The 16827-nt window shown below is 41.0% G+C and overlaps 1 protein-coding gene across 1 annotated transcript; it reads left to right on the top strand.

The window, feature by feature from the left end:
- The first annotated feature begins 6295 nt into the window (after positions 1-6295).
- Positions 6296-8627, top strand: TMSB4X (thymosin beta 4 X-linked). The gene is made up of 3 exons (XM_084844203.1): positions 6296-6356; positions 7670-7784; positions 8164-8627. The coding sequence occupies exons 2-3, from the start codon at positions 7685-7687 to the stop codon at positions 8196-8198; spliced, it is 135 nt and encodes a 44-aa protein (XP_084700329.1). The 5' UTR covers positions 6296-6356; positions 7670-7684; the 3' UTR covers positions 8199-8627.
- The last annotated feature ends 8200 nt before the right edge of the window (positions 8628-16827 follow it).

Genomic DNA, 16827 nt, shown 5'->3' with positions numbered 1-16827 from the left:
CCTTTCTAATTCATTGCAGAATCAAGATCTGAGCACTACATGAGGAGTGTTTCCTTTCCTGCTTGTTCGCTACATAACCTCTAGGTGGCACTGTGCTATAGTGAAATAGCGTAAATACACAAAATCATGCTTAGTTTTGCCAGTCAGAAATAATATCCCATTTTCCCTGCTCTAAAAAAACTCACAGAAAGTGGTGTTTACAAACAGAAAAGAAACCAGAGGGTCAGGACATTGTCTAAAGAACCCGTAAACAACTGTGAGTAGGGAATGATGAGCACAGAACAAATGCCTTGTGTAGAAAAGTCCTGAGGCATTCAGTGAGAAAACAATCCCAAGAAGGAAAGAGACTAAACTTGGTTTATGGCCAAACACAAGAACTTTATGTAGTTTTAATTAAGATACAACTTCCCTTTTACAACGGTAATTAAAGATTACAAGCTTACTTCTGAAGGCCCATCTCAGAAAGAGACAACAGCACCATTTTATCTGCACACAGAAAGATGGTTCAATAGAACTTTTGGTGGAAACAATTCCAGAATGATTAATGTAACTCAGGCATTATATACCGAACTGTGACTTGACCGTAGTTACAATAGCAATGGTGTACTAGTGAGTGTGCGCTATAGGTGATGTACTTCACACTGAAAGTAATTGCTGCTATTATTATTATTATTATTACGCAGTTATTGCTACTAGTTAGAAGTACAGGAATGGACAGGAAAGTGTTATACAACAGGGTGTAGCAGAAAACACAGCTGGCATGAACAAATATCTTGGGCTGTTATGGGAGAATCTCCCCAACTAGAACCTTGGAGTATCAATGGTGGTACAAGTGGTAGTCTCACAATTATGCATCAGGCAGTGTTGTAACTCTTCTAATTTACTCCTCTAGAACCATATACATAACCAACGTAAAAGAAAATACCACCAGCGCTAATTTCTCACTACTGATGTAGTTCAGTTATGCATATGGGGTGATGGGCCTGGTTAAGACACAGGGCTTCATCACACAGAGCTTTATCCTGAGACTGAGATTGCTCCTTCACCGAAGTCTGCGGGGTCTTGACATGACGCAGCGACCCTGACGTGACCCTCCTGCACTAAATGCCCTTTGTTCCGTTTTTAAATAGATCGCCAATAAAGAGCTATCAAATTACCCCATTGTGTTCCGCTTGAGTTCCTTCCATGAAAAACGGAAAAGGGGCAAGTAGAGGAGTGAGATCAATGAAAGATAATGGAAGACTCAGATACAGGGAGAAGCGAGGGTGGGAGTGCACGTAAAGGGAGTCAGTGGTGATCCTGCATTTAAAACGGAAACAGAAAGCCCCATTTTAAATGCAGGATTTTAGGCTGGTGTAGAAATGCCCACAGTCCTTTCCTATTTCTCCTCTCAATACACAGAACCCCAGCAAGGAGCAAGGCTGCCAACTTTTGTGGAAAAGTGTAAGCCTCATGGTTTTAGAGGTTTCCTAAGAAGTTGCAAGTCGCAGGTCTGTCCTCCTCTCAAGAGTTAGTTCGATGTGGCAGTACTTCAGGCTGTGCAAAAATATCAAACATAGTTGCAGCACTCTTTACAAATTCATAAACTAACAATCCTAATGGTTATTTTTAAACCAGGTCCACAATGTTTAGACAGCTGGTCTAATTTTTTTTTAATATGGAAAAAGAAAAGAAGTATATTTCCACACAACGCTCAAATTATTGGAGAAAAGATAGGGGACCTTTAAGGAAATCCACTAGCCCCACCCCAACTTCCATCATTTTGAACCCAACAGTGGGGCTTGTGTAAAGTTTTAAAACCAGTACCACTTCTTAAATGAAAACTAAATTTAACAAATGGGAAAAGAGGTCAGAAAACCATGAGTTTTGTGGGCCATCTATGCAGTCCAATATTCTGAGGGCTGATTGACACAGCAGTTTTTGTTCTACATGTACACAGCCTGAGCTGTTCTCCTCAGCCATGTGTGCACCCACCATTTTTGTGGAGAAACATCCATGGGAATCAGCTTGAGCGTGGATACAGCCATGCTGGTCAATGACAATGTCTGTGATCACATCAGCACATTTTTTAGTGACTGTATATTCAGAAATCACTGCTAGCTGCATCTGTTTAATATCAGTTGTCACAATGCCACTTTTCCTTACAAGTGTCCCCAGAATGGCTGAGGCTGGTGATTTTGGACAGTTTCAATGTCTTTTGAAACTCCTTTTTATTATTTGTTTTGCCTTTTTTTAAAAAAAACAACTTTTTGTTTTGTTTTGACCATTTTCTTTGCTATATCTACCTAAAAACCTTTAACCTCGCCTTGCAGGTATGCTGTCTAATGCTTACTCCTGTGTAACTGAGCACTTCTTACTTCTGAATAGACATGCATAAGCTTTTTTTTTTTTTTTTACTGTGCTACTTTTGTACTGTGCTAAATGGTTTTTGTACTATGCTACTTTTTGCACCGGTACTTCTGAGTAGACATGAAAAGCGGTAGTTGGGGAATGCTTTTTGGTGGGCATGCAAAGGATTGTGGATGTTGTCAGAACATGCTGCTGGGTTCCAAAGGCTGCTGGGTTCCAAAGGCTGGTTTTCTGTGTAGCTCTGATGATTATATCAGTTTTGCAATCATGCGCTCTCTGTCCGTTTGCAATGGTTGATGAAGATGTGGGGATCCTGCAAACACACACAATGTTTGCACTCATGATCTTAAAGTCACTTGATTCTCCTTCTAATGGGAATTGTTACTGGAACAGGAAAGTGACGGTTCAAAGGAGTGCTTCTGTTTGGCTGAGTCCCCCCCCCCCCGCTTTGCACGCATGATCTCAGCTGTGGGCAACCACTCTGAAAGTGTCTTCCTTTTTGCTTTATTCCTTCTACCGCCAGGCTGATGGGAGAGGTCCTTGGTAGTAGGGCATAGACTCTCCCCAAGCAGCTGGACAACCTAGAGTGTTCAGGCCAATACTAGCCTGTTGAGCCAGCCTATCAGTAATTTTTTTTTTTTGCAGAATCCTTGTAAAGAAGGGGGTCTACCAGTAGGAGAAGTCTACCCCCCTCCCAGAGTTCTAAGCAGAGTGTAACTCCTTTGTTTTTTCTGGGCAGAAATAGCTGGGTTTCAAGAATCTCACTTGTATGGAGGATGCTTGCTGCACCCCCACTCAGTAGAAGGGAGGGATCAGATAGACAGTGTTTTTCCCTTCAGAATGAACAGCATATTTTAATCCCTCTTTAAGTTGCTATGCAAACAGTACAGAAGTAAAGCATTTTACTGGTGAAGGTCACTCCAAATGTCACCAATTTGCAGATATCTGGCATGAATACTCTGGAACATGTGAGGCAGATGTATTGATAGAGGATGGAACATTGCTCAGTGGTATAGCACATGTTATGTATTCAGAAGGTCCCAGGGTTAATTGCTGGCATTTCCCATTGGGAAAAAAAACTGATCAGGTAACACATAATAAGCAAGATCTTAATCCAAGACCTTGGCGTGCCACTGCCAGTCAGAGTAGAAGGAACACTGAAAGATGCCTTATACTGAGGACATTTCTACACCAGCCTAAAATCCTGTATTTAAAACGGGGCTTTCTGCTTCCATTTTAAATGCAGGAACACGACTCCCTTTTTCACATGCTTCCTTTCCCCCTCCTTCTCTCCCAATATCTGAATCTTCCATTAGCTTTCATTGATCTCTGATCTCGCTCCTCTTCTTGCCGCTTTTCCTTTTCCTCTTTTCATGGAGGGAATTCAAGCAGAACACAATGGGGTAATTTGATAGCTCATTATCTGCAATTTATTTAAAAACAGAACAAAGGGCATTTAGTGCAGGAAACACCAGGGATGATGTCACAGCGTCATGTCAAGAGCCCGCAAACTTTCGTGAAGGAGCCATCTCAATCGCAGGATAAAAGCTCCATGTGATGAAGCCCTGAGTCAGGTCTGCACTGACAGGCAGCATCTCACCAGGGTCTCAGACAGGAGTGTTTTCCAGCCTTCCGTGGAGATGCCAGGGATTGAACCTGGGACTTTCTGCATGCAAAACATATGCTCAGCCACTGAGCTACAAGCCCTACCCTCTCAATAAGAGAGGAATTGGGCTAGATGGTCAGATATAAGGCAGCTTCATATGTTCATGTTTCTATATGTGTTCATATAGACATCCCAGTATGATTTGTGTATGACAGATGGAATAACATGTACCTTTCTTACATGTTATGGATTAAATTACAGATACATAGATGTCTCTTGTTAAAACTGTAGCATGAGCCTTCAAGGTTTAAAATCCAGGTTCAAAATTAGCCATCCCATTTTTTTTAACTCCCTGTCACTTTTTTAAAAAAAGAGTTCTTATGCTAATCAATGAACAATTGCATATTTGCCTATGTTTCTATAAATAAACAAATACAAATAACCCACAATTTGGGAGAAGGGAGAGAGACGGCAAGGTTACTTGAATAAAAATGAATCTAAGCGTGCAATCCTATGCATGTTTAGTCAGAAAAAAGTCCTACAAAAAAGTTCGACAACTCACATGTTGGCTGAGGAATGCCGGGAGTTGTAGGACTTTTTTCTGTCTAAACATACATTACACCTAAAACTCCTTTCTAAAATGTTTCTTGCATCCCTGATGGCTTTTCTCTCTCTCTCTCTCTCTCTCTCACACACACACACACACACACACGTCTGATTAACTTCCAGCCCATGTATAAATATAATCAATGTTTTTGTTGTGTCATTTTCCTCCTTCAGATTCCTACATATCTTTCTGGAGAAGTAAATCCTTCTGAGTATTATACAGATATTTAATCCCTCATCACAACCCCCTTTGCATTCTTAAGTAAGCATGAAGTATACCCAGCTCTTGCTTGGCGAAGGCCTGCCTGTTTTTTTAATTCTTACTTCTCTCCTTTGCAGTGCATCAGATAGAAGCATGCAAAGAGGTGGTATGGTTCAGAATAACCAGTCAGAGTGAACAGGACGGGGGGATGGGCAAACCACAGTCTCATTACACTACAGCTATTGTCTGCTGAACCTCGAAGAAAGCATGGCGTATGCGATTTCTAGGGGTTGCAGCAGAAATTGCAGACATCAAACCATTCAGATTCCCCACCCCCACCCCTCCTTGGTCTGAAGGAGATGGGGGGGTGTAAATGAGGAAATCTGTATAATGTGATCAACCAGGAGATGTGTTACCGTTGTTGTTGCAACAGCAACAACAAATAGATCTGCAAAAGAGCAAAAACTATTCAATCATTTGGGTAAATAAGCAACATAACCATGACTGGAAAAAGACACCACAGACACCCCACAGCAAGAGGAAGCCAAAAGAACAGAGCAAAAGCCAACAGTTATACAGTGCTAGTCATTTTACAATGCCCCTTTGTGGATTCAAGTATATTGCGCCATCACTTCCTCACAGAACTTCCTGAATATTTCAAGGAAATGCCTTTCCAAAATTGATAGCCCTTCATTTTTTATGCCATACATAAATTGCAGCGTGACTCAGAATACTGGAATTAGTTGGCTTGAAATTAACCAAAGATCATTGATGGCCCCTAATATTTAAGGACTTAAAAGTTACAATATCCAGAATAAGAATCCAGTATTCTCTCTGCCCCTCCCCTTCAAATACTTAGCTCATTAATCAGTCCCCCCAAGTGGGTGTTGTATCTGACTGGTTTTAAAATGACCCAGTGATTGTTTTTCCACGTTCATTTAATTCAAACTTCGCCTACGGCTTACTCACTTAAATAGCTAACAGCTATTGTGTACCTTCTTGGAATCCCCTATGATCTTTGCAAGTTCCAGATCTGCAAGATAGAACACCAAAGGGCAGATCACAATCCTCCTTCCATTCCATCTCTAGCCCAAAAGGATGAATCCCTGTAGCGTGGGCATAAACAGCAGCATATTCTTAGCCTTTGCATCAAGATCTGCAAAGCTAGGCCGTGTGTGCGTATTTTAGTAGCCCGTTGCCTATATGGCGTGATCATTTCCCAAGCATAGATTGAAAACATGAAGCTCCTGACGCGCTTCCTGAAAACACATGCATGTAAGAGTGTTTACTCTGGGGAAACAAAAAAATCTACACAGACATTTCTTTACACGTGAAAGGAGGGTGGGGGGGTAGGTGGTTTTTGCTTTTCATATGTAGCATGCGGGAGCATTGTCTTCTGGTGTGTGTTTTTTTAAAAGAGGAAGCAGGGATCTTAAAAGGGCGGTGAAACAGTTAAGCGCATTCAAGATGACATCACTGCTATTTACATAGAAGTGGGGCTATAACTGGTCATGCAGGGAGAGAGCCCTTTTATACTACAGTCCAGAGCTGCTGCTGTAAAGATTGGTGTTGTTTCTGTTCACAGTATCACTGGTGAGGATACAATTTAATCTCTCCTTACGTTTGGGGTGTATTTTTGGTGTTCGTTTATTTTTGATAAGCCTCCCTTTCGTCCGCATGAACACATCCGTTCGTTTTTTGTTTTTGTAATCGTGGGTTTTCGGAGGGAAGCGATTTCTTGATCTCTGCTTTGTGGAACGTTTGCACGGGGGGGCTTTTTCCTTCGTGCATCAAACGGCGGCTGAACTGCGCGGAGCAGCGTAGGGGTTTGTGGCACAGTAAAGGTAGATCGTGGGGATGCGGCACGCGTGTGAGCGAAGAGGTTAACGTTCAGACGATTCTGTCGGTGGCCGAAGCCTCTTGAGGGTGCTTTCGGGGTTCGCTTGGAGAGGGACGGAGGGAGGGAAGATCCGATTCACTCTTTCACTTCTCTTTAGTGTTTCGAATGAATTTATCCGGCGCTTTAGTGCGCTTGGGGAACGTCTCCCTGAAAGAAGAATGCAGCAGGAGCACTTTGATTTGGGCGTGATCCGTTCACTGGAAGGTGGCGGCGGTACCATCGGCTGCCCTGCGTGTTTAGTAACAAAAGAGCAGCTCTTTGTTTAACTGCGACGCACTACTGTGGGTCCGATTGCCCCGAGACGGAGAAAGTGAGGGGCGAGAGAGGAAGGGCGGTGGTTGGGGCTTTTCGGACTGCAGCTCTTTGTGAGGAGAAAGAATGCAGGACTTCGTCCAAGTGTGCTGGGCGAGAGACAGCAAGATGGAGAAGGCGATTAGTATCGTCTCGTATGGTGTTGGCGCTAATACACAAAGGCTCCTTTATTCTTATTCTTCTTATTATTACTATTTTAAAGAAAGTAATTGATTTTGCTTCATTCCAAGCACGATTTTCTCTGTACTCTCCACGTGGAAAAGGCTGGTTGGAGATTTTAATTGCCCTCAAACCGCTCCTGGCAACCAGTGAGGTTTTCTTAAAACACAACAACAACCTCAAATTAATTAAATTAATGCCCATTTCAACTCAAATTTGATTTCCCCCCACTTTAAGTCGTTCAGTAATTTCCCCCGCACATACACCCCCACACACACACACACTGCTTCATCAGAGCTTCAGCCATGTGAGTGCAGCAGCTATCTCCTTTTTTCTAGCTTTAACGAAGGGACTGTCATTGGGAATTGATTATATACATATAAAAAGTCGATTTTTAACGTAAGGGGTATTATGTTGCTCTTCCAACAGGGAGGAGGAGCTGAGATAGCTGGCAAGGATTCAAATGTGCATTTCTGAAGTGGGGGGGGAAGGGAGGTGTAATATAACCATCTGTTTTTCGTGTTTTTGTGTGCAGAATAAATCGGCAGATATGGCTGACAAACCAGATATGGCTGAAATTGAGAAATTTGACAAGTCTAAGTTGAAGAAGACAGAAACGCAAGAGAAAAACCCACTGCCTTCAAAAGAAAGTAAGTGAGCTTTAGAAAAAGGAAAGAGGGCGTGGGCCAGAGGAGACAAAGGGAAGGCAGACCAGCTCCATACGCCTTTCACTATCAGCTTCTCCTAAATGTAGCTATAAGATTTCTGTACATTACAGGACAGCTTGCATTCATGTACCAATGTATGCGTTAAATATAATGTATTTTACCAAAATTAAGCTGTTTTTATACAGATCCAGAGATTTATTTATCAACTTTTAAGTCCTAAAATACTGCTGAATTTTGAAATTCTCTATATATTTATAATGTTTTGCATGCAATTCATGTCGAACTCTACTTCAAATGCTTGATTTTTTTTCCATTTTGTCTTGTCTTTTCCCTCCCCACCCCCTCCCTTTCCAATTTGTAGCAATTGAACAGGAGAAGCAAGCGGGTGAATCGTAATGAAATCAGCCCTTCCAAATTATGCACTGTACATTCCACAAGCATTGCCTTCTTATTTTACTTCTTTTAGCTGTTTTAACTTTGTAAGATGCAAAGAGGTTGGATAAAGTTTAAATGACTGTACTGCCCCTTTCACATCCAAAAAAAGAATAGAGAGAACTACTGATGCTGAACGAAGGCGTTGTCCTTTCCATCTGCCTGTCCAGCTTTGGTCTTGGTGGCACGAAAGAGCTTACATGTTTCTTGAAAGAAGATCCTGGGAAAGGGACTACAGTAATCTAGTAACACACGAATATACGCAAAGCTGTACCGAGGTCCTGCAAGCTGTAAAATGCAGTTAATCGAGTGCCATTTTTTTTGTTCAAATGATTTTAATTATTGGAATGCACAATTTTTTTAATATGCAAATAAAATGTTTTAAAACCTGGACTATATTGCTATGATATCTTTTTTCTTTCCTTTTGGAGAATATTATCATAGGAGGATGCATAAGTGCCTATACTAACATGGGATCATAGGAATCTATACAAGCTTGTATAAACCCCATATTTTTCCCAGTATGTCTGCTGATAGCAAACTATGCATATTAGGGACTTGCAGCTCTTGGGAAATTTCCTGCAAAAACATCTTTAAAATGCAAGGTCACATTCATTTCTAAGAGGTCTGTGCAGGAGATGGTACTGCTCGTTAAAAGAGATACATTTTTTATTTGCCTTCGTAGGCAATGGACTATTCAATCTATTTTTTAAAAAGTTTTTTATCATTTTATTGGGTTTGTACCCTGCTTTGGAATTATAATGAAAGCAGGTAATAAATTGTTAAATATATGGACATTATTTTGAAAATATATTTCTTTTCTGCAGTTACCCCCTCTTAACATACTTTTAAAAAATTCTCACAGTGTAGCAAAACCTGACAGTTTGCCACTCTTTCTGTGGCTGTTCAAAAGCATCCATTACATGGAGATGGCTTTTAAAGTGTGTTGTATGGCAGCAGCCTCCATATCGGACAACTGTTTGGAGCAGGCTTCTTTTCACCTTGCTGTGCCTTTACTGAGATGTAACTTTCCGCTTTCCTGAATGGCAGGTGGTTCCAGGTATGGTGATGGTTCAAGCATAGCTTTTTGTTAATTTTTTTAGGACAGCAGCTTTCAAACTTGCTACATTTAGGGAACAGTTTTCATGCCGCCTCTGCCAAGGGAGCATTGCAGGTGATTCTCAGGCATAGTCTAGAATGCACGTTTGGTTCATGCAGTGTTGAGAGCTTTGCTGTCCTGAGAGTGTGTCCTGGAATGCATTTAGCACTTCACTGTGGCTGTGTGTTGCAGAGAAGAAAAAGGACAGGCAAGCAGTTTTTCAGAGGAACAAGTCAATTGGTAATGTACTTGCTGAGGAACCCCAGAGTTCGGATCACCGTCTGGAAACCATTACCATAGAAGCAGGCCTTTGTTTTTCTTTAATGAAGTCATGCACCAGCATTATTTTCGAGTAAGCCCTGCTTATGTTGGGCTGGAGCTTCAACCTTCAAATGTAATCTGCCAGTGCTTATTTGTTTTGCTTATGCACATTTGTATTCCACCCTTCCAAGGAACTTAGATCAATTGTACATAGGCTTTCAGCTGCGCTAGAAGAAACAGTATATGTTGACTCAGGGTGACTGGATTCTTTTGCCTATTACACACACGCACACATTCCATTTCATACTCATGCTTAACAGTGGGTATTGTATATGATTGAAACCAGGCATTATTGACTGCATTTTGGATCTGTTGTGAGCGCCACTGTATAGTATGTTCTAGATTAGTCACTTCATAATTCGTTTACCTGTAATTTGTTAATACACTGTTCCACAAAAAAGGTAAGATTCTCACTATCAATACAGTGCAATTTAAAATCATGTTAATCACCGTTTTCCATTCAAAATTGGATTGAAAAGCAGGTGGTTATCCATTCATCTTTCATGATTTAACTTGTTTTTTAATGTCTTCAAATGTCAAATGATTTTAAGCTCTTTTCCTGGTGGTTTGTCTTCAGTTGTGCCTCCTAAACTTAGCGTAAGTTGGGCTTGGAGAGAAAATACCAGGGTTGAGTCTCTGATCCAAATAAACCAGAGGAATAACTCTTGTTTTGAGTAGGAGAACTGCTGAGTTCTCTATCAGGTATATCCCACCTGTCATCTTAATTCAGAGATGGGGCTGAATTACAGGCTGTCTCACTTGTGACTGATCCAAGCTGTCTTGAGTTGCTTAACTGCTCGGTCCTACGCAGAGTTAGGTACACCTTGCCTATACATTTGAATGGGCTTGAATGTACCTAGCTCTGTGTAAGATTTAGCTAGAAGTATATCAAGATTAATTCTTTTGGGAGCCAGTGGAGATATATATTAACCATATTGGCCTGGATTGAAAGAACGGTGAATTTCTGTCAGGCCAAGTGGCCTGTAGCTTAGCTTTCCTCAGTGAGTAACCCCTTTAGTGTATGGCAAATGCTTATGATACTCGGGGGAGTTTCAAAAGCAGTTTATGATATGGAGGTGTGGGTCAGCTGTTCAAAGAACAAAGCCATTGCAGTGAGCTAACAAGCCTTTTTGCAAGACCCAGAGGCTGAAATTCTATGCACTCTTACTAGGGAGTAAGTCCCGCTGAAATCAGTGGGACTTATTTCTGAGGAAGCATGCATAGGATTGCATTGCATACACTTCTTTGGGTCTAGGCCGTTCAACACATGTTCTAAGATCCCAAATCAAACTCCTAAAGAAGGACATTAACAAGAATTTCATAGCGAAATTTTGTAAGGCAATTGACAAATGAAATGACTTTTACTACTAGAGAATTCTGTTTGCTTCTTCACCTACTGTGGCTAGAGCACAGGAAATCATTCTGCTGCGAGTATTAAAAGAAATTAAGAGATACCTCCCAGCTAGTGATCTTAATCAGAAAGCACAGGATGTAGGGTGATGACTAAAATCAAAAGTGCTCAGCCAAGTTAAAACTAATGAGCGTGAATGTGAGCATCTGAGGCTGCAATAGTTCGTCACTACAAGAAGGCTGTTCCCACCCTAACAATGCACTATGATGAACAACAATATTTTCACCATGTTCTGCATGGAGCATTGCAGTTTATAGGGGTATAGCTCTTGATTTGGCTTTATATGTACAATGAAGGAGTTTTGTTATTGTTGTTGACCAGACAATACACACTGTGTTTAAGGGACTGCTGGTGTTCCAAGCAGAATAAATGGCATCTTTCATCATAGGTGTGCAGATAGTTACGTTATGAACTTGACTCATGTATACTGATAGGACTTCTCAGTGTAGGAAGTACATTATGTTACACTGTGTAGTAGGCTGGTCTAGGTAGCACTGATTTGACCAAGGTTACCCAGGGGAACTCAAAATTCACTACCACAGTATCATTTTGTGTACAGTGGAAGTGATAAAGAGTTGAGGGGTTTTATGGAGAGAAGAATTGGTGAAGAGTGTGTTAGGAATCTTAAGGACAGCTTCAAAGTCTTTTGATTGTAGTTTCTGACATTAAAATGAGATGTATCCATAAAGGACAAACCATATTACAATGTGTTCATTGTTTTGTGGACTTTAAATAATATTGATAGGTCTCATGATAATTTACATTAGATTTGCATCTGTATCACATATAGTACATTTTAATTGCCTTCCAGACAAACCTCCTTCTAACAATTCAGGCTGCTTAAAGGATGGCGTTGTTTTTATTGTCACATTCTAATGATGAAGAGAACAGCAACAACAGCATCATGAATGAGGAGCATTGTTTTGATTTGTCTGGGCTGGGTTCATATTTCTGAAGACTTATTCTGAGCAGATTTATGGTTGCCATTTAGAGATGGGTCAGCTATTTTGAACATGGTTTCCAATATGCTTTTTGGGGGGACGTGTGTTTACATTTGTGCCACGGTATTGGCATCTACCTGTTACACAGCATAGGAAGGGAATGCATTCAACAGGATACCAAGATGGAGGACAGAAACTGCGAGCTCGTTTCTTAGGTGGCTATAGAGGATATTTAAAAAAAAAAAAAGCATAAAATATGCTCTTATGTTCTGCATCAACACTATGTCAGCACAGTGTTTTTTTATTATGCCTAAAATACATTTTCATATCTACTAGAAAAGAATGCTTAACTTTAACTTCCTATGTTATGAAACGTTTCACTGTGGTTTCCAAACTGTTGAAGCACAAGTCACGTTCTACATACAGCTAGTGTGTCATTTTTATTCAAGGCAATGCTGCACTTTCAAACAGCATTAATTTTCTCACTGAAACAATTCACATGCATTTTCCCTTATTGTATACATTTTTACTCCAAAATGATTACTTTTTTTTTTTTACATAGCTGAACGTCATGCTATATAGTGACTTCCTTAGAAACCTTTAACTTCCAGAGCTAGAGTTTAGATATCAAAAGTCAAGAAGTGTTTTTGTTTCCTTTAGGCAAGTGATATAAAGCTGCGTCAAACAAATGATTTTGAGGTCAGTAAAGGATATACTACTTCAAGCAAATTAATTATAATGATTGTATATATCGCCATAGTGCTGCTAAGCTAACCCAAAACTGAATTCCTTTTTTTAACCTTTCATGTCCAAGAATGAGAAACCCAAGAGTTACTTTGTGGACAGCTCTCCCTCCCTCCCTCTGTCTCTGTCTCTGTTTTGATGCTAAGTCTCTCAGTAACACCCTTACAGAGGAATAACATGGTGTGTCGATGCAGATATGCATCTATATCTGCCCTAAGATGCACGTCCACGTTTACCCCATGCATTAAGATGTTGGTAGCCATCCTAGTAGGATAGAATGGCCATTTGCGTGGTGACTTTACCCACTTGTACACTGTGGTGCAGCTAGGTAATATTAGACTCTGGACTTCATGGTCTTAAGTGAGCTCTTTAAATGGTAATGTGCATTACTGCACTTACTTCAAAATGTGATAAGCCAGCCCTGCTGCATGCCTGGGAGCCCTCCTGCCTATTCTGCTGAGTGGGGCCCCTGGGCCTATGCCCCAAAGTCCTGTCCTGAATGCACCACTGCTTGTACACGTGCACCACGTCTGCTAATCTGTATGGGATGCATCATCATCTTTGACAACAACAATAACAAATCTATCTATAGCACCTATATTACACTAGGCATTCTAAATGCCTAGTCCCATTGTATGCATTACTTCTGAGTAACCTCCTGTTAGGGGGCAGCATGTGTGGTATACCTGTTCCTTGTGCCCCTATTGTGCACAGGAGATGACAGCAGCATCAGAGGCCATTTTACTGCTTGTATACTGACATGCTAACTTATTTCTTGTGAGGCAACACCTATTACGTATTTGTTCTTTAGCCCCTTAAAATTTGTGGCAAGCAAAACAGACAAGTCTTTTTTGAGTGAAGGAAGGAGTCAAAGACCTATAAATAGACTTTTACTCAATGACTAAACCCAAATAAATGAACCCCTGCCCCCCACCCCCGCCATATCCCACTTGCAGAGCTAGTTCTTGCTTAGCATCAAAACGTCCTCGAGCATATGGGATCTGTGTTGACTTTGGAGAAATGTTTACTTTTGTTTCCGTCCCAAAATCAGATTCTTGTGGAGTTGGCTAAATAACACAAAAATGAAATGTAAATATTTCTCTAGCTAAAAGCAGCATGCTATTGGTGGTCTTTGTGGGAACAGGTCGGACTATAAATGGTTCTTGGGGAATCAGTAGTGGTTGCCAAAGCTTTCATAAGAACTGCTACAATATGATAAACTGAAAGAGAACTATGTTTATCCTGCTCTCAAAAAAGGCACATTTTTCCAGCATATGCTTAAGAATACATAAGGCAAATTTGTTATCTGTAACAAACTTTGCAACCACCTTTATGTACACATAGATGGTGGCTTATAATTGTAGAGTTTTCCCATTATATCAAGGCATGTTTATGGATAGAATGGTGATACTTTGGGTCTGTTCACACAACCATATTGGGAATAATTCATATGCTATCAGGCTAGAGGACAGTTACTGGAAATTCACCCAAAATTGCTGCATGCATAATGCATTGGCTGGCTGGGAAATGTTGGGAATTGTAGGATGCAATATTTGTTTTTTTAGACAGAATTTTTTCTGTCTAAACATGCCTAGGATTGCGCCCTACTGTACAACTTATGCTTATGGTGAAGCAATAGCATGATAATCTTACCAGCTGCACAACCTACACGTTCAGTTTACTTTCTCATCACACAAAGGAGCAATTCAGATGACTGTTGGGTGCAAGGTGGCTGTTCAAAGCTGGTGTCCACATTGGCTCCCTGTCTGTAGATATCCAGTTATTTGTGAGCATCAACATGTACACCATCTTCCATGTCACTATAAATCAGGCTGGACACTATCAGGCAAAAGTTAGTCTTGACTATCCAGATGTTTGTTTGTTTTACATTTTACTATGTATTTGGTTATGATGTCTGTTTTCTGTTTGGGTGTGTGTGTGTGTGTGTGTGTGTGTGTGTGTTTTGTAAACCACCTTGGTTGGTTCCAGAAGGCTGGTATAGAAATGCAATAAATAAATAATAAAATCAACAAATCAACAGAGACTTCAGTTAGTCACAGCAAAGTTCTGTTGCCATTGCTTTCCATGGGACTTTGTCATGGCTATTTCATACGCTACAGAAGCAAATAGTGAATAAAGGCACATACAGGGTAACATTTCACATCTGATGGCTGTACCACATGTCAGACTAAAGGCTCAAATTACAGTTTTGTCTGCAACACCCAACTGTTGCCTCTTCATTTTGGCAGGAAGTGGGAGAAGGAACTGTGAAATATGTTGTATCTAATTGAGGAACATGGAAGATGACCATGAGAGACGCTTACAGTGTCATATGGAGTGAAGAAAAGTCATAAAGGAAAAATTCATTCTGAAAATGCAAACCTTTGGGTCACTGAAAGCTATTTAGAGATAGCAGGTTAAGGACCCAAAATTCAATATGTTCTCTACAAATGTATGAATCTTTGATACAAATATTTTATTACAAGTTTCTACATTTCACATTTGTGTGTGTGTGTGTCCTCTTCTCTCTGATATACAGTTAATTTGGCTGATGTTACCAGATTGTGAACCTTATTTAACCATTCTGATTGACTGATTTCTCATAGTTACCTTATGCCTTATACCTTCCCCCATGGGCCACACAGTGGAGTATGGATATCTCTCCTTCCCCCTATATATATGTCTATATAGGTAATAGCAAGCATAATTGGAAGCCTATGTTTTTTTGTCCATGTATGCCCACAATGCCTAATCCTGTGCTCCGCCTCCACCACAAATGAATGAACATAAACACTCACACACTGTAGTCCTTTTTATTACCCATGCTTATAACCATGTTTTCTTGAAGCCCATGTGACTTCCAAATGGTTCTGTCAAAAACCAGGATGGTAGCCGTGCTTGAGTTGCAACTGTAGTGGTTAAAACGTGCATCCATATTTGAAAACTGGTGACGCAAGAGCAGGGTTCTTAGGAAGCTTCTCTGTATGTTGCAAGGTTCACAAAATTAGTTGCAGACCTGTTTGCTTTCCCCCAATGCAGTACAGGCTTTGTAGGGGCACTCCGAAGCAGATTCCAAAAACAATTTTCAAAGAGAAGGTTAGGGCATAATCCTATGGGATGCACCCTTGGGTACTCACAAGCCTCAGAACTCGGAGGCTTACAAATATCCTATGCAGAATGGGAGGCGTGTGGTCTGTTTTCTAAGGAGGGGGGAGGGGGGAGTGCGGTTTCCTGGCTCTAAGGTTGGAGCACTGTTTTCAACCTCAGAGCCAGGAAATCGAACAACCCTATGTCTCCAGAGGCTCTCTTAGTTCCCAGGGGGCATAGGATTGCTCTCTTAGTTCCAAAAAGGTATGGCTCCCCTTCTCTCCTTTGCTGTCAATTCAGGGGGGAAAAAAACCCCAACTTCTCTTGCTTACTCATTTGCCTATGCACTTGCCACTGAGGCATTTGTTTCCAGTAAGCACAAAAGCCGATGGCATCCTTTTTAAAATGGTATTGTCTTCCTTTTCTGTTTGCATACAGAACAATGCCATTAAAGAAAGGAAGTGAGTTGGCTGTTTAGTTTGGTCATTACAGGATAATTACCTGTTCTGAAATTGTGTCTAGAGGGCCATAGAAAGCCAGCGCAGTATCTGCAGTGCTGGTGTGATGTGTTCCTGGAGGCCTATCTCACATGTCAAGCTTAGGTATATATATTTGTTTATCAATCATAAACTAAAATAATATCCCTATGACAAGCTGATGCTTTCTGCAATAGATCCTAAGGATCAAACGAGACAATGTTTGTCATGTAGTTTACCCTTGCATACTTGAATTATTTTTTTTTTAAACCAGTGTGGTGATGGCCGTGTGAGCCAGATTGGGACTGTGGTGTGGAGCGAGGGGGGGGGGGTTTAACCATTTGACACCTGCACACACCCAACCGCTATTCACAATGGGAGGAAAACTCCAGCTGGTGTCAGTGGGAGCTTCCCTCCCTCCCACTTCAAATAGCAAGCACTGGTGGCGGCAGGGATGCAGGGCAGTCCAGTTGGGATCATGGTAGTGACGAGCAGTTAAAGGCCCCCTCTATTA

This window comes from Heloderma suspectum, chromosome 3 (genome assembly GCF_057233095.1).
Source record: "Heloderma suspectum isolate Gila_16-S chromosome 3, 16-S_ref, whole genome shotgun sequence".
Lineage (NCBI taxonomy): Eukaryota > Metazoa > Chordata > Lepidosauria > Squamata > Helodermatidae > Heloderma > Heloderma suspectum.
Note: the sequence above shows the minus strand (reverse complement) of the source record. Positions and strands in the feature narration are given on the sequence as shown.